The sequence below is a fragment of the Pecten maximus genome, chromosome 8, assembly GCF_902652985.1.
Source record: "Pecten maximus chromosome 8, xPecMax1.1, whole genome shotgun sequence".
NCBI lineage: Eukaryota > Metazoa > Mollusca > Bivalvia > Pectinida > Pectinidae > Pecten > Pecten maximus.
This window is the reverse complement of record NC_047022.1, coordinates 21,118,398-21,137,438: the sequence shown is the minus strand read 5'-3', so window position 1 is coordinate 21,137,438 and position 19,041 is coordinate 21,118,398. Positions and strand designations below refer to the sequence as shown.

At 36.0% G+C, this 19,041-nt stretch overlaps 1 protein-coding gene across 1 annotated transcript; it reads right to left on the bottom strand.

The window, feature by feature from the left end:
* Positions 1-298: 298 nt before the first annotated feature.
* LOC117333022 (transmembrane protein 211-like) lies at positions 299-18,044 on the bottom strand. The gene is made up of 2 exons (XM_033892135.1): positions 15,626-18,044; positions 299-684 (listed from the first exon to the last, which is right to left on the bottom strand). The coding sequence occupies exons 1-2, from the start codon at positions 15,999-16,001 to the stop codon at positions 458-460; spliced, it is 603 nt and encodes a 200-aa protein (XP_033748026.1). The 5' UTR covers positions 16,002-18,044; the 3' UTR covers positions 299-457.
* Positions 18,045-19,041: the final 997 nt, after the last annotated feature.

Here is a 19,041-nt window from a genome sequence, read left to right as displayed (position 1 = left end):
AGATGCGTTGTGATGCTCGTGTGTATGTCATGTTCTATGGTGTAATCTAGTATGGATGACCATCTAGTATGGATGACCATAAATGTATTTCGTTTCGTTATTGTCCAGAATCTATCAGGGAAGAAACATCCCATGACAATACGGTTGTCGTTTACATTAGTGGTGTTGTCACGTGATGACACGTGCGTTGTTGAATGTACAAACTATTAGAATAAACTGTTAATCTGATTAATAGACAAATCGCGTGCGAATCATCTCATGCTATTATGATTTGAATAATAAAACAAACATAAATACATATACACTATATTTTTATGTAAAACATTTTGATGAAATGTTAAAACCAACAGTAGTCTCCAAATTTCATTTAAAGCATCAACAATATTGTGTTGTTAATAAATAAATAAGAAAATATTGAAATTGATTCTTAAGAAAAAAAAAAATAAGACAACAATTATCATAAATTAAATGGATAATCGTCATGTTCTGATTTAAAATCACGTAAATTCCACAAAATTGGACAAAAGATGGATAGCGCTGTCCCCATTACAGCCAGCATATAGCTCCATCCCATACTGCACTGTCCAGCATTATACACTTCCGCTGTAGGTCCGCAGTAATAACGAAAGAACGGTGACGTCATTCCTAAGGGGTACACCAACAATGCTGACGTCAAGATTAGAACTGCAATAGAAAGAATAAAACATACATCTTGAGAAAAATAGATTGAAGAGAATGTAAATAAAGTAATTGGAAGAGGTAAAGAGGAGTATGGAAGGAACGAAGGCGAATAGGATGAAAGAACAATGTAATTGATCGGAATATGCAAATTTAATATCTAATTTAATCTAATAAAGGGGGAAATGTACTGCCTCTTCCATATTCCATTTCTTTTTCCTAAATCCAAATATGGATTTTCTCCGTTTTGGCCCCAAGCAACATTGTGGAATCTTAGGACGAAACAGATGTATGGTTCAGTTTTATATTCATTATTTGGACCTACTGCAGCTGATACTAATTTGATATCAATATTTGGTATTCATTTGTGCTTTTGTGCAATTAAAAGAATTAATATACATTTTAAGACACAGGCAGACATCTGCCCCATGACGAGTCGAGAGAACATTTAAAGTTAATTATACAAAAGGTGTACATCTACATTATGCTGGCTATAAGCAATAAACCAAGTCTGATAGTAATATAGAAAATACGCAATTTCGAGAAAAATAACCTAGGGTTAGATAATTCATTGTCATAGATAAATCCCAGGAGAGGATTATGTTCACAATTAATGCAGGTTCCGGGCTATACGACTATAAAATATGGTAGGAATAACTGTCATAATGAGAAAACCTACCCACAGGCCTGAGTATAGGGCATATTAAAGGTCAAAGATCCAATTATGAATGACAATGTCGAATATCTGTAGTATCAGCACTTCTTAATCCAATTGTATTCGGAGATTCTAACACGAGATAACATGCTTATGGCAGGGGAAAGCGGCAATACTTCTTTTTTAAATATCTTACATAGCTTGGTTCATTGCTTTTGTGCGTCGTTTAATCTTATAAACGAAAACACAATGCTGATACAAACTCGATTGTTCTCTGTTTAAATTCCTTTACAGATTTCGATGTGATGTTGGATCTATCTATAAATAATCTGATGAATATTTTAGCTCTCGAAAAAAACCAATGCAAAGTTAATTATATGATTTATTTTTTGTTTTAAGACAATGATAAAAGACGCTGATAGGGGTCGAATACTTAACAGATTCCTCGCGCAATCTCAGCTGTATTTGCAGTAAGATTATTTCAGATATATTTTATATAAACAAATAAAATAGCATTCCTTATTTTTCTTCCATTATTGCAGACTTGTTTATCTCTTATTTGTGCCAAAATAATTTCGTTTTGATCGACATTGACTTGTTATCGTTATTGTAGGTAAATACTGAAGTTATCCTTTGTTACATGTGGCTTTGTGCCAAGCTACTTGTCTCTATCATTGTACTATTGTTTTAACAGATTTCTAACAAAACCCGAAAACAAGATACAAATATCATACCATACTTTGCTTTGTTCTCCCTTGTTTCTCAATAATGGGATAATCTTTGAAAACAAAAAGCATATTAAGGTTATCAATAAAATATAATTGATTACTGTAAACGTGGAAATTTACGTGAGGGGGAATTTTGTCTAATTTCGCGGAGTCCTTTTGTTCGCGAACATTTTCCCCGCGCGTGTTATTTTGATATCGATTTGCATAATCTCTACAAACGAAGATGGTTCGATCGCGAAACCTACCCCCACGCGTATAGTTTACATATCGAAATCGCAAAATGAACCCCCGCGAATCAGAAGACACGGAAGAAAATCCCGGATTCTCCAATTGGGACAATTTTAGTCTTCTACTACATGTATGATATGTTGTCGGTTACAGCAGGCCTCATTCATGTGCTAACCAACGAATGTCGTCTCCCACAATATACAGTGATAAAGAGCAGGCAGGTTTTGCCACTTCTGCATGTTGGTGATGAACATCAATTCAGATATTGTGTACCCCTATCAAATATTCATTGTAATCATCAGAAACACTATTGAATGTCCCATGTCAAGGCTTCCCTTCAATTATTTTTGTAATTTAAGTTTGGTTGTAACTTTTACGTACTTCTAGCAGGTGTGTTTCATCAATAGACTTGTAATTGGAATTTGCTAAAATGACTGCAATACAATGCTGAATGTTCGGAAGACCACCCACTCCTCTGATTAATAACGCGCATAAAATCTGACTTTTACAACATCAATCGGGTTGTGCATAAATGTTGGTATAAAACAGGTCGTATCAGATCCACGCTCTAGGACATGACCTTGCTGCATGTGTTAATGTGATATATAGTCAATAGTATGTTATATAGGTAGAGCTGAAATCCATGGTATGAAATCTAATGTAAATGTGAAATCGTGTGGTAGTTTGACAAATTCCAAATAGGGAAGAGACGGAGGGATTGTGTCTCCAATAATCAGTTATAGGGATAATTCAAATAATGGAAAGAGACGGGGAATTGTGTCTCCAATAATCGGTTGTAAGGATAATTCAAATAATGGGAAGAGACGGGGAATGGTGTCTCCAATAATCAGTTGTAAGGATTTTTAGAAATTCTTACACAAACCCGACTTTCAAATGTAATTAAATGAGTGTACAAAAGGTATACAAGATATTATCACATTTCTTAAGAAATTGACTGTTAGAAACAGAAGAGTCAAAAATGCATAAAACTGCATCATGCAGCTGTCTCATTCTTTTAGGTTTCTTCAGTGATGCTAAGGACCAAGTGTTGATACAAGGAAGACTAAACAGTTTGGAAGACATATTAGAGTCTTGAATGATCTCTAGCTAGGATGACGAACATGCACGTAACACATGCAATAATGAAGGTAGGCCGAGTGTTTTTATAAACTGTTGATAGGTAAGTTGACGCGATTTGGTAGAATAGGTCTGAAAAATGGGGTAGATATGGATGAACAACTGGAAGCTAAAGATGGGAAACCTAGGAATGCCAGGAGTAATACTTTCTGGTAGATAATTACTGGTGAAACTTGGGGAGACGTGAGAATATAAAAGGGAAGAAATGTACCGGTAGTGATACATGGGGATCGAAGAGGGATAGGGGTCAGTTAGACTTAACCCCTATCCCTAGATCCATAGATTTTGGTATTAAACAGGTTGTGCATAGATTTTGGTATAAAATAGGTCGTATCAGATCCACGCTCTAGGACATGACCTTGATGCATGTGTTAATGTGATATATAGTCAATAGTATGTTATATAGGTAGAGCTGAAATCCATGATATGAAATCTAATGTAAATGTGAAATCGTGTGGCAGTTTGACAAATTCCAAATAGGGAAATAGGGATTGTGTCTCCAATAATAATTAGTAGGGATGTTTAGAAATGCTTACACAAACCCGACTTTCGAATCACTTCATGTAGTTAAATGAGTGTACAAAAGACATACAGAGTATTATCACATTTCCTAAGAAATTGACGATTAGAAACAGAAGAGTCAAAAATGCATAAAACTGCATCATGCAGCTGTCTCGTTCTTTTAGGTTTCTTCAGTGATGCTAAGGACCAAGTGTTGATACAAGGAAGACTAAACAGTTTGGAAGACATATTAGAGTCTTGAATGATCTCTAGCTAGGATGACGAACATGCACGTAACACATGTAATAATGAAGGTAGGCCGAGTGTTTTTATAAACTGTTGAGAGGTAAGTTGACGCGATTTGGTAGAATAGGTCTGGAAGATGGGGTAGATATGTATGAACAGTTGGAAGCTAAGGATGGGAAACCTGGTCATCGAATGTCAGGAGTGATACTTTCTGGTGAAACGTGGGAAGACGTGAGAATATAAAAGGAATGAAAGTACCGGTAGTGAAACATTGGGATTGAGTAGGGATGGGGGTCAGTTAGACTGATCCCCTATCCCTAGAATATTAAGATTATAAATAAAATTGAGCTTTATGATTTTTGTTTCTAGGATATAAGTTTCAAACTAGGGGCAGATAATCTCGTATCAGAATTCAGCTCGGCAATTCTTAACAAAAAGAACTTAAGGGTCTGTTGGTCAGTCTAGGGGTCAGTAGGGGAGACCTGGTTTGGTAAATTGAATGAGGAGGGAGAGACAGAAAAATGAAGGGAAGGACGCGTCCGCTAGGTCTTGTAGAACAGTGAGAGGGTGTAGATAGAGAGAAGGTAGAGCTGTTCGGGGATTTCCGTCGGAAGTGCGTGACGCGTCCGAACTGGTGTGGTAGCTGTAATTGTTAGAAAAAAGGGAGTGGGATCGTATGAGGCTGGGATAGAAGAGTATGCCGATTTTGAGAAGTTATCACCGGAAATTCGTCTAAAAATATCACTGTGAAGCCCACCCTATGATATTATATATGCGACAGATCTGGTAAGGCATTTAATGTCAGTCATGCATCTTATACTCTGCCATTTTCCGAATCTCAACTTTAATTAAAGTGGAATTAGTTTGCCGTCAACTCCAATATAAATGTGTAATCTTATTCAAAAATGATTAACATGTGTATGGATATAAACATGGCTACATTTCTCACAAAATCATGTGAGTTTTCAATATCTCTCTAAATATTTCATTTGAAAGTATGATAATTAAAATGTAACTGGGAGTACTCTACGGGGATTCTTTAATAAAGTTTAGAACAGACTGCATGCACTACATGTTTTAAAAATAATTAATTACTCTAACTCATATCCTTTTGATGTTGTAAAATATCGTGAAGAATTTTATACATCTAGGCCTTTACTTTGATAATATTTTCCGTATAATTAAGACAGTTATGCGTGCGGCACTGATAAAGATAGTTAAAACGAAAGTATTTCTGCACACAGGCATAAATATTCCTGATACAGCTTTTGGGTTAAACATTTACAGAGATGTTTCATTATTGCGATAAGCATACATCTCAAGAAAATGCTTATTGTGATGACCGTCCTTCAAGAATTGATAATTAGATTTGCTTAAATGATATATAGTTATAGGTCCATAGCACCTCTGAAGAGTCTTTAGGAAAAGATGAAACAACCTGTATTGTAGCTTTATTATTTTATTCATATATTTCATCATTTATTCTGCAACTACTAGCTGACTAGCTGTATGCATTAAGAAACCGATATCGAGGTGTAATTTACCTTCAGTTGCAGACCAGAAACAGGGGTAAGTCATATTAATATGACGAAATTATTTTATTACTTTTCGACGGATATACTACAAAATAATGAAATTTTGCTGTAACTCTATATGGTCACATATAGCGGCTCTTAACGGCGAAAATTTAACTCCTGTCTCGACATTCCCCCTCCTCCAAACAAACTTAACCCCCTTCTCACGACAAAAATATTCAACGGATCCCTGGCGCGGACAGGCGCACAACCCAAGAGCATAATTTCCGTTGATTATAATATCTGAAGCGGAATGAACTTCCGGTGCCAAATTTTCGGAATCACGTTGCGTAGTAATTAGGCCAAGCCAAGCAGAAAGTATTTCATATTTGATTTTGGTGTTGACAAGGCAACGTAATATATATATATCTTTCTTGAACAACTTACTTCCTGTAAGAACACATTGTTGCGATAGAAGAAAGGCAATCTGATCATCGTTGAAAAAGTGACATTTAGATTTACAAGGAAGTGAAAGGAGCATATCTTGACACCATGTCAAAAATTGATGTAGCAAAAGGCTATATAACATGACTTCAAGTGTTTGTTTTCTTTTTGCATTATGAATAGAGCTGTAATTGTGTCATTCGAGTTCTAAAATGTAAACCAATTCAATGTGGCAACTCCGTAGTTGTACGTGTTTATCTTGTATTTGGCATTGTAAATAATCCATCTACTAATGAATAGAATCACCTACAATTATGATTCAACATATATCTACCATGTCTTGGCCGTCACAGCTCTGTGTGTGTGTACAGTCTGCCAGGATCGATTGACGTATCGGGCTTATGTCTTATGGTTTATGAGTATGGAATACCCACATTGACTTTTTTCATTACTGTGCTATTACATATACAAACAGTTTACATTCTTGACGATTACATACAAGCTGAGTCGGAGACAGCAAGCCTGCTCCACTCGGGGTGATGTGTTGAAACAGCTTAGCATGACACCCGCCTCCCACACGTATGCCTTACTATCCAAGGGAACATGGCTCAAATTTGATTTAAAAACTCATTTCTTACTACGCGTATAAGCTTATAACGCTGTGCGTTATTTCTTGTGAAGGTGCAAACAGAATACTTTCTTTTTGAGAAAAAAGGACTACTAAATCTGTTTTGATCCTTACATATAAGCATTTTTCATGTATACGTTTTTCTGAAACCTTTGAAAAGGTTTTCAAGGCCACAGTAAAATATTAACGTCATACTGTTTTGTGATGTATATTGCAAATATTTGTGACGGTTCAAAGTCCTCTTAATGCCAATGTTGACATTTCTTTCGAGAATGGTGTAAATACGGCAAATTTTACAAATATCAAGTTGATTATAAAGTGCTCGGTTCTAGACCATTAATGACCAGTGCTTTATAGGCTTATTAGAGTTCTTTATTTCTTTCTGCAGTATAAATTCCACCACAACATATGTGTTTAGTAATGAGCCGTTCTGTGTGATAAATTTGATAATTTTTACTTCCTGACTCTTTATCGTTGTGGATTCATCTTTCCCTCGTGTTGTTGTCGAGTTAAAGGCTTCTTAACATAACATTTTATGATGTGCTTCCGTGTATTTCGTTCGCTAAATTATACAGCACATTGTCTGGACTATACATTAAGTTTTCGAGAATAGCAACTTCCGGAGAGTTTTTTCGTAAATGCCGACACCTTTGTGACTAAGAATCACTTTCGTACTTGTCAAATTCTGCTGATGACATTTTCCTTTTTCTGTGAATCCCTCAAATCTTGTCTCGAGGGATGGTAGTACGTGCTACTGCTACAAACATTCGAAGTAGACTAGGAAAAAGAGCGTGTGTTTGTTGTCATAGAAATCGGATTTAGGACACCATTTATATTGGGAATTCCAACAAGAAGATGTAATCATCAAAATCTAGTCGGAATCTGTAGAGATATATTGGAATATATACAGAACAACGGCTCTTGTGTCTGATCTCAATAAACGGTTAGTCACAACTGTCTGGTATAAAAACTGTGTCTATTATAAAAATACACCCCGTGCTAAAATACTAAAATAAAATGCTGTATATTCAGATATAATTTTGGATGTTTCGTACTCAAACTTGAAAAAGTTATGTTCAAAGTGGTCATTTATAGACAATGTACTGCACAAAAAACAAAAGGTATAAAAACTTTGCAAAACACATTTAAAGTTAGATACAGTAGAGACAATAATGAATTAAACTGCAATATAGAGTTGTTTCATTTTAATTAAAAAACAAAAAACGAAAAAAAGAAACACACGAAAAAAACAAAAAAAAACCAACAAAACAACCCCAACAAAAAACAAAAACAAAAACCAAAAAACTACAAACAAATAAATTATTTGGCTGTTTTGTTTTCGAACCTTTTTACAATTTCAATGAATTAAAAGCAGGTACAATGGACCACATGGACTAAGAGGCCACCAGGAGTGTCTACCACTACAATCTCAACGGATTGTACAAAAGATACTCAACATAACTACAACATACCAAAGAAATTTAAAGTACATAAAATAGAGCAAATATACAAAATGAAACATTTAATTTGATTTCAAGTCCCTTTTGCACTGAGGAGTTATTTTAGTCAACAAAGCGAAGAAAATAAGTGTTGTTCCTCAAGATATTTATTTGCCTTTTTGATATGCAGTGATCACACTGACGGCATAAGACTTTCTGTTTGAGTAGATACTACAATACCAATTTTTAAACTAATAAAAAAAAAAAAAAATCAGCGGGTCGTTAATTTTATAATTTGGTTTTTAAATATTTTATAATGCACTATTTAATAGTCCTAACAATCTGAACCCTGTTATATTTATACATAGCACATCACATCTGATGTACGATCTTTGTATAATTAAATCTTAAGTATCAGTTCGGCGCACCTCAGTCCAGTTGCTCAAAGGGTGATTAAAGGCAAATCACAGTTCAACAACAATTTAAAAATCTTGATAAAATCAATTCTGGCTAAACTTACGTGACAGAATTTTATGGAACTCTAGCACTCAACAGTATCTTCCTACCTGCCTATCTTTAAGGAATACACACAAGGATTTCAAGAAAAGGAGAAATGAGATTTTAATTGATTAAGCTTATCACTTTTTGAACAACTAGGCCCAAAATCCATACCACTGTTAAATTGTAACAGCAAAACCTCCAGTTAATATCGATACTACAATGGAACTGCAGAAAACGTAGATTTAACTTGCGAGGTGACCTTCCAACTACCTCTTTTAGCTTTTCTTACAACGGTATTACAGGATTACTTCAATTGGTAATTGATATAAATTCTGCACAATAAATTGCCGCTTAGGGCCTGAAGGTCACACTGTTTACCTGTAATTAACAGCATATGACGCTCGGGAAGGCCTTGTAGAATCTATTCAATATAATTAGTTCTGATGGATGTCATGAATCCATAAAGGTCGATCCTAGTCAAAGAAATAACTTCAAGAGACTCAAAGTTCAACGACAGCGAAACAAAGACTCTGGATTTATTCAGGATGACATCAATGTTTTAATCTTCTTTCCGCAGATTATGTGACCTTTAGAATGCAACGGATGTCCATGAAACTAATTAGGCTATCTAAAGACAAATTGATCTTTCCACAAGCTATCGTCGTCTTTTTGGTATGTTTTTTTTTTTAAATCCAATACGGGTTTTGTATGACAAATTATTTTTGTATTGTTTTTATGCTCAAAATATTTTTGATCGCCACAAGGTAAATTCATGAGATATTAAGATGTTTTTTACAGACAGGCTTGTCGGTTTGCTGATTTTTGTGTGACACTAATGCCTGATCGTTTGTCTCAAATTTGACATTATATGCTTTTAAAATCATCCCAAATCGTAAGTTTAACGAATTGATTAAATCAAGAGAAATGGACATTTAGGCCCGGTTATTCAAAAGGTGATAGCTTAATCACTTGATAAGAGAAAAATCTTTTGACATGTGCATTCCTGTAAAAGGACAAGTAGGAGGAAACTGACAAGTAGGATAGTCTCATACAATTTTGAAAGTTTGTTTTACCAGAAATGATTCTATCCCAATTTCAAAATTGTTGTTAAACAGTGGTTAGCTCAATCAACCTTTAAACAACTGGGCCCTGACGTTTTCTATTTTAACATGAGTTTAGTCCCTTTAGGATATCTACAGCTTGTCAGCCTCTAACATCAGTGACAATCCCCTAACGGAGGAAGCAGTTTTATGTACACTATTTGGCACACACCTTATCAGTTTCCAAATTCTTATTTAAAGGATCTATTATTGTGTGTTACTGTCATGCTATCTTTCGTCACTTTGGAAGGTGGCCAATGTAATATTACAATGTTATACGACTTGATTTAAGAGATGTCACAAACACTTTAAAACAAAACCACAAGCGAAACCACAGCGTAAATACACAAGGACAAAATATACCACAACGCCAAACACAAGGACAAAATATACCACAGGGTCAATGCACAAGGACAAAATATACCACAGCGTCAATACACAAGGACAAAATATACCACAGGGTCAATACACAAGGACAAAATATAAAATATACCACAACGCCAAACACAAGGACAAAAAAATACCACCTTGTCAATACACAAGGACAAAATATACCACAACGCCAAGGACAAAATATACCACAGCGTCAATACACAAGGACAAAATATACCACAGCGTCAATACACAAGTACAAAATATACCACAACGCGAAAATATACCACAGTGTCAATACACAAGGACAAAATATACCACAACGCCAAACACAAGGACAAAATATACCACAGTGTCAATACACAGGGACATAATATATCACAGCGTCAATACACAAGTACAAAATATACCACAGTGTCAATACACAAGGACAAAATATACCACAGTGTTAATACACAAGGACAAAATATACCACAGTGTTAATACACAAGGACAAAATATACCACATTGTCAATACACAAGGACAAAATATACCACAGTGTCAATACACAAGGACAAAATATACCACAGTGTTAATACACAAGGACAAAATATACCACAGTGTTAATACACAAAGACAAAATATACCACAGTGTCAATACACAAGGACAAAATATACCACAGTGTCAATACATTCAGACAAAATATACCACAGTGTTAATACACAAGGACAAAATATACCACAGTGTTAATACACAAGGACAAAATATACCACAGCGTCAATACACAAGGTCAAAATATACCACGTCAGTGCACAAGGACAAAATATACCACAACGTCAATACAGAAGGACAAAATATACCACAGCGTCAATGCACAGGGACATAATATATCACAGCGTCAATACACAAGGACATAATATATCACAGCGTCAATACACAAGGACAAAATATACCACAACGTCAGTACACAAGGACATAATATATCACAGCGTCAATATACAAGGACAAACTATGCCACAGTGTCAACACTTTTGGACAAAATATACCACAGTGTCAAAATGCAAGGACAAAATATAACACAACGTCAATACACAAGGACAAAATATACCACAACGTCAATACACAAGGACAAAATGTACCACAACGTCAATACACAAGGACAAAATATACCACAGTGTCAAAATGCAAGGAGAAAATTAACTTGTGCTGTCGAAATATTGACAACATCGGAAAGAAAGATAAGAACGTGTCATATATGGTTTAAACAGCCTTATGTATTTAACAAACCAAAAACTCAGAAAACATCAGCCGATTAAACGCCTTGAATTCCCACTAAAGGCCAGAAACAGGGAAATCTGACAAAACATGAAAAATTGAGGTTGATCAATTTTTCGTCAGAGAAACTGCTCGGCATTCCATTTCTTTGTCATTATAAATCCATTTATATCATTTCTAATACGATTATTCAAGTTTAATTTCGAGAAGAATGCGAAAATGGCACTGGGGGAAAATGCAGATTGATGCTCCCAGCACCCAAGGGGTCTGGTATTATACGGGTCGCTTCATCATTTAGCCCTTAATCGGAGACCACATACGGGTTATAATGTCCCTTTAAGGGCTTCCAACGTTCTAAAACTGAACTGTTAGTTTTCGTTTAGCCATGGTGCGCATTTGTTATTTCTGCTGAATCTCAGTTAAAACTGTTTATTTAATCATTTTACCTAATATAATGTTAACGAAGAACATTGTCGAAATTCTAGAGAAACACTAATTTGACTAGTTAGTAATTAGATAGCGGTCAAACGATTTAAACTGTTCTGGAAAAAATTAAAGTTGACTTAACGCATAATAGTATTATAATCACGTAAAAGAACTCTTTAACATGATTTTAACACATTCAACCATGCAGAAAAGGTGATTCATCTACTTGACTTGTACTTATGCATTAGGAATACATTCTGATGGCGTTATTAGTATTGATGAATGTATTGGAAGGTTTTTTGCCATGCAGAACTCTTTGGGCTAGACAATATCAAGACGAATGGATATCGTTTCTAAAACCGGCCAAACAAGATTGACATGTTGAACGAAAGCGGCCCCTTCTATACAAACGACAAAATGTATCTAGAAAAAGTTGTACAAATCGACTGGATAAGGTAGGACCATAAAGAAAGTGTGATGGCGTCACAGCTGGCACAGATCTATAGTCCGTTTGGAGCACTCCTAAATACTCGTTGCACGAAATAAGCAACGTTACCTCAGGTGAATGTCCGAGGTGTGTGGTTCGACGCTCCCTACCCGTGTCGGTGTTTGTTTCTCGGGAAGCTGAGAAAAGGGCCTGTCTGTACTGTCGTGGTTGTGTCCGTATTACTAACTTTGCCCTAATTGTTCTGGATGACGGGCGTTCAGTGAGGTAGCCACCAACTACTACAAGGAGACCCCGTCTCAAAATAGCCCTATCTGTTAGCCGGGTGATGGCCAAGCAACATGTACATGTACATGTCTTCAACACATTACAAATACACATCCACGTTTAATAATAAATATGATTTCTGAAGTATCGGACGGTGTCGTGTTGGGTATAATGACGTTTCGTCAGCGTTGCATCAATCGGCAGTAGCATACAAGGGAATGTTTTTTTTTATACAACTTATTGAGTTCATCATTGACTAAGACTCTTTAAATGGGGTGCCGGTGTCATATCATATTTGTATACCCCAACAAAAAAGTATCCGGATATTATTTCGATGGGGATACAAAATTGATATGACACCGGTCATAGTATTTCGATAAGCATTGATAGACAGCGTACCATGTCACGCATTTACCTTTACAGGGCTCCATATCACAAAGAAAATGTCAGAGTCAATATGAAATAAACTTTACAGGGCTCCATATCACAAAGAAAATGTCAGAGTCAATATGAAATAAACTGACAGGTTTGAAGAAATGATATGATTGGGTAAATCATTATCCTCAAGATATGAATCGATTATTTAACCTTTTATCTCGTGGCTTTTTATTGTGCAAAATGTTGTTTAGCCGAGAAATATAAGATAAGTTACAAAATATCGTGAACATAAACGAAAGCAAATCAATTATTGTGACATTTACACAATATTAACAAGAACTACACGAAGTTTGTCTTATTTAGGAAATTAGATTACAGATCGGTATAATGTCGGACGGATATGATGGGAGATTCTCGTTTCTGATTCCCAGCTTCTGTCAACACGGACTGCAGACGAACGCCTCGGCGTCTACTGTTAACAAGCTAGAACACCAAATATATCAGGTCACCTTTTGTTTATTTGTTGAAACGTAAGGCTTCACTCAAAAAAAGCAGGTTGTGGTTTATGAAGGTGGATGTGGTTGGCAATGAAAATGTCAATTGATCGCGTGTATGGTTAGCTTAACAGCTGATCTAGTAAATTTTCGGTCGGTATGCCAGAGTTGAAATCGATGAAAAAACAACGGTATGGAAGGGTAGTTCACAGTTGTATTTTGAATCATTGTTCTCAATTACTTCAATTAAATTGTCGTTTAGGTTTGAAAGTGATAGTTCACGGCATAATCTCGAGTCGGCCTTCAAATTTTTGTCGGAGCGCAGGGACTAAGGCGCGTTACTTCCAATGCTTTTAAGAGTAAAAACACACACAGTGTAATCTACCATAAGACTTAGTCTATAGCGGCACGTGCGCACGTTATCGGTGTATATGTAACATATTGGGACGGATTTCTTTAGTTTGGATACTGAATGTTATCATGATCAGTACCGAGAGGCACCAGGCGCAGTAAGACACATATCGGTATCATATTTGTGGATATAAAAATTATTTGATAGGAACCATTGCTCCAGATGGCTGTGAGTATACAAGTGGAAAACAAATTCATTATTATACCAACATATTTTGATAGATATCCTTTTTCCGGTTTGTTTTTTAATTACACGTACAGCGTTGAAAGCCATCGGAGAATGTATTACGATAAAAAAGGGCGTTTTGGGGACCTTATAAAACCATTTCAACCGGAAGGCAGTGAAAATATGTATTTATTGCATGAAAAGCAGTTTCGTTTTCTAGTTTATATTTTTTACTGAAATTACGGAACTTAATATCGGCAAACATACTTTAATATGCAAACGAACAAAGGAAATTTAAGAGGAATGTAAATAAACCTATATTTTACTTTAATGTTTCCGGGCTGTTAGACAATAAACAATGGGTCACGATGCTAGTACAATACCGCCAATATGAGCCATATGGGATGCCGAAGGGATAGGAAAATAAACATAGCACTGATGCCCTCATTCGATCTCTACTTATGGCACTACCTGGCAGCCATTGTAAATGGCATTGCCGCTTCTAAAGGTCGACCATACTGATTTTGAAAACATGTTGGAGTTGATGTATATAAGATGTTGAGGTAGACTTTCCTAGATGAATTGATATGGATCGGTTCTATAGCTATAATCAATCATTGTATCAAATAGTTAATCCACACGCATATTTCAAAACACCAATCGATACTTCGTTGTGCGAATGGCAATCTGGATTTTTGCGAAACAGCAAAACATCAAATATCAATATTCAATCAGAGCACGGCGGTATTTGTTTGTCTATCAACTTCGCCATTTTAGGCAGTATAAACCCTGTTATTGGACCTCATGGCAAATTGTTTATAGAGCCCGAGATACGACAAAAATTCTGACATTTCATGCACTGTCATGTGTATAAGGCGTCGAAATATGGATCCGCCTCAGCGACTCCACATCATCTCACGCCTGACCTATTCCTCGTCATGCCTTGTTATACAATGTACATTTTGTGTGATTGATTCTCTATCGATAGTACACGCATTGTTACCCAGCTGCTGTGAATGCCGTAAAGTGGACCGCCTGTAAAGTTACTACTAATACAGAGACTTGATACAGACCAACGATATTGACAGGACACGTATATCAGTGATAGTCGACAGGACTCAGAAGAGGCCGTGATAAAGGCAACGACGAGGGTTTACAAAAGAAAAGTGTATATTACTTTATCCAAGACCTAATTATAGATTTGTATTGAACTTTTAGGGTGAACGATAGGTTGTATTAGGATCTCTTGAAAGGTCATCTCGGACAATCGATGAGTTTGAGACATATAACTTGCGTAGGTCAACAAACATCATTAATCATATACAATTGTACTATAATTGTGTTATTAAAGTATCACGTTCCGGATTCCTCAATCTTCCGTAATTTAAGGAAATTCCTAAACTTATAATTTTCAATAGAATAGCGCTAATAGTTCAAGGGAAAATATTATGGATTTGATTTCTATCGCCAATTTTAAGTTAAAGAATTGTCTGAAGTGTCTAATCAAAAACTGGGACCAGATATAAATTAGTGAAATTTCAATTATTGAATTAAGGAGGTTATGAATGTCATAATTAACGAATAAAAAAGCTCTACAGAAGATATCTTTACCTGCGGATGTCTGGAGGTACGTCATTGTACAGGACAACTTCCGAAGCCATCGATCTGTCATAAACATTGCAGCCATTCCGAGAATAAGACTAGCGAGCAAAATGGCACATCCGGTTGAAAATAATAAAAATGTCGCTTGCCACGCTCCTGAAGGAATGCTGACCACACTTAACTGACCACCATAAAACGAACACATCCGGTTTGTAAGGTCACTGCTCGCTCCGACGAGTTCGCTTCCTTTACAGTACACGTAAATTCCAAAGGAATGGATACCATCCGGATGTATAATCCAAAATGGCTGAAGCAGACTGAAAGCACAGGTAACAGCTACCAAGGCTGTTATCAAAATCCATATGTAGGATACGAAAGAGATCATTGTTCAGCATTTCTATTCTCACAACCAGAGATATGAAAATCACCTGTAGCCGACCTCAAATTCCAATATTCATAAATATATTTCCATTGTTGAATTCGTTTCCATAGCAACAGCAGAAAGGAATTTACATATTTCACATGCTTCGCCAATGCCTTTTCAAATCATATATCGTCTGTCTGTACTGTTTGTTTGTATTCAAAGAAGTATTGTTTGGTAATAAAGTATTACTGAGAAATGCAAAAAGATCACAGACAGGCATTACATTATCAAATGAACATGTTTTAAAATTCCACGATGATTGGATTAAAACTGTATATTTCACCTTATTATAATAAAACGTTAAGGCATACACATACCACGGTAGAACTGACAATCCAAATTCTGATTCTCCAGAGAAATACTTTTCCCGTCTATCGAAATCCACCAATCAGATTTGGACAATTTCACTGACCATCACATTCTTGACCAATGTCCAGTATTGAATCAAGTTATTCCGATTAGCTATCGTGAAAATATTCCTCTTGGGTCCGGTTATGCGTGAAATTAGTTAAATCGTGCGTGAATAGTAAATGCAAGTAATCGGAACTGAACACCGTCTTCCGGACCCAAATATTACATTAACCAATTGTTACTGGGAACGAGCAATTGGACAGTTTCGTATTAAGTTCTCATCTTCAACTGGCAACGTCATTAACTCTTTGAAAACAAAGATATAACAATTTGTTTCCAGATTTCCGAGATGAATGGTAAAATTACATTCAGCTTCAAAACACTGCGATATTTATAGCATAGTGATGTCGATTGTAATAAATTCTGTCGTTATTCCTTGCGGGTGACTTGTAACACTTTAAAATTTTAAAATATTTTTTTATTGTAAATCACCATTTGAAATACTGTAAAATCACATCTGTTTAATAAAGCGCACAAATTGAAATATTCGTTTTCACGCTGTTGCTATTAAAATCCTATTTATTAACAACATCTTGGCGTGGAATTTTGTGGTAATGAAACAAGGCAGTTTATAATTAATCAAGAATATAATGTCTTATAACGCCGCGTTATTTCCGGATTTATCGAATCCATCCGATTCGTAGCGTATGTTTACAATCCAGAATGTGAGCCGTTCCTAGTAGTGCTCCGGACACGACTGAAGTTATTGGCTTGTTTTCCACACATAGAAAAGCCGATACCGCTATCAGAGCAATCACAATCCTCGAGTGGACATTGTCCAGTTGCCGGTCAATGCAGTCGAATGGTCAAATTGATAGGTCCGAATTGAATCTCCAATCTCTAAATTATCAGTGGCCCGCACAGAAAAATTCGATACAATATGGCTAGCTTATTACAACTATCACCATTCCCTTTTGGATTGAGCACTGGTGCTGGTCATTTTGGCCGAACTATCTCTTGACCTATGTCCGAAGTAATCTTATATCCTTTAAATTGACTTTCCCTGTTCCTATCGGTCCTAATCCAGAATCGTACACGCTACCGAATTATCTCGATGATAGGGACTCCCGTTTCTCACTTCTTTGATGGACCGTCCGTCGTAGTTACATAAAGCATATTAACGAACGCCTGGCTTCCGAACCTGCTGTCGGCTCAACCTACATCCTCTATATCAACGGCATATGAATGCATATCGGTACATGCATCCCGCAGTTCATTTCCAAGCGTTATACGTGCCTATAGCGCTTTTATCACTGGGAATTCACACTACGTAAAGTTTAGTGGAAGTGAAACATCTTGAAAGCACACATTCATACGATATGATATCAATTTTGAAATAATAAGTCTTAAGACCTCTCGCTGTTTCTGTCCAGTATATCCTTGAAACAACGAGTATGAGTCGTGTTTATGACAGAGAACTTCCAATTTGACATTGACGGTAGTATCTCTTTGAGAACAAGCTAATCAACTCTTCGTGTATTTCTATATGTAAGACCCTACTCCGGAGAAAGCTATTGTAATTCAAAACCACATCATCTGTGCTTATCACTAAGGTTAGTAAATGTCATGAGTTCGACTAATTAGAAAAAAAAAAATTAATTTCTACAAGGTATCATCGTCCATCACATTTTCTATGAATAAAAAACCGTTGGTCAATAAAATCGAATCCAATTAAAATTGTGTCAGAGAATTTGTTCAGACGATTAAAACATTTCAAAGAATCACTGACTACTTGAGTATCGTATTCCTGTAGGCGGTATCACAGAGATCCATGTGTAACTCAGAGCGTTGTGTACTCTCAGATCACACCAGTTGATAAACACTGCTGACTCCCGCCTATCACACGGTTGCAGTGGCTGCTCTCTCACATCGGGGCGAGTTGGTTTCCGTGTACTTTTAGCACGTTGACGAGTTGACTTTTCTGTGGATAAGCTCTATATTATATGCGGTATAGATACTGTCTTAATCTCTCTCTCTCTCTCTCTCTCTCTTCACTTTTTCTCTCTCTCTTCACTTTTTCTCTCTCTCTTGCTCTCTCTGAACTCATCTGAACTACAGAGTGAGTTTAATCAAACGGATTAGACCGGTTTTAACAGTTTAAAAACAATATTGTCATAAATAAAAGCGTCCACCGAAATCCTGAGAGTACAGAATTTCTAGGTGTTCTTGAACTGTAAAAATAACCCAGTAACTACAAGTGGTTATCATGACAATAGATTGTATTTCTTACCGGAAAACTGAGGTTTTATCATGGTCTATATAGAGTTTATAACGTTTGTAAATGCAATGTGCTTTAATAGTCTTTCCTAATTGCTAGATAGGCGTTTTATCTTATCTTATTTGTATCGTACATGTATACATTTGAATTCCTAATAGGTGTTAATTCAGCAGTGCAAAGCCTCTCACTATGAAAAAAGAATATAACAGATATTTCGTTTGACCAAATTTTAATGTATTATATATTAAAGAGAAGGTCAGTATCAAATGAAACATATCATGAGTATTGATACTTAAAAATCCCCCAAATCAAGATATAGGAATTAGGAATCGCTGACAATCATCACGAAATAATGCAGCCGGACATATTGTC

Coding starts and splice junctions, on each gene's coding strand:
- LOC117333022 (XM_033892135.1), bottom strand. CDS start 16,001: ATGATCTCTTTCGTATCCTACATATGGATTTTGATAACAGCCTTGGTA. Junction 685..15,625: donor GTACCTCCAGACATCCGCAG/GTAAAGATATCT, acceptor TTTCTATTGCAG/TTCTAATCTTGACGTCAGCA.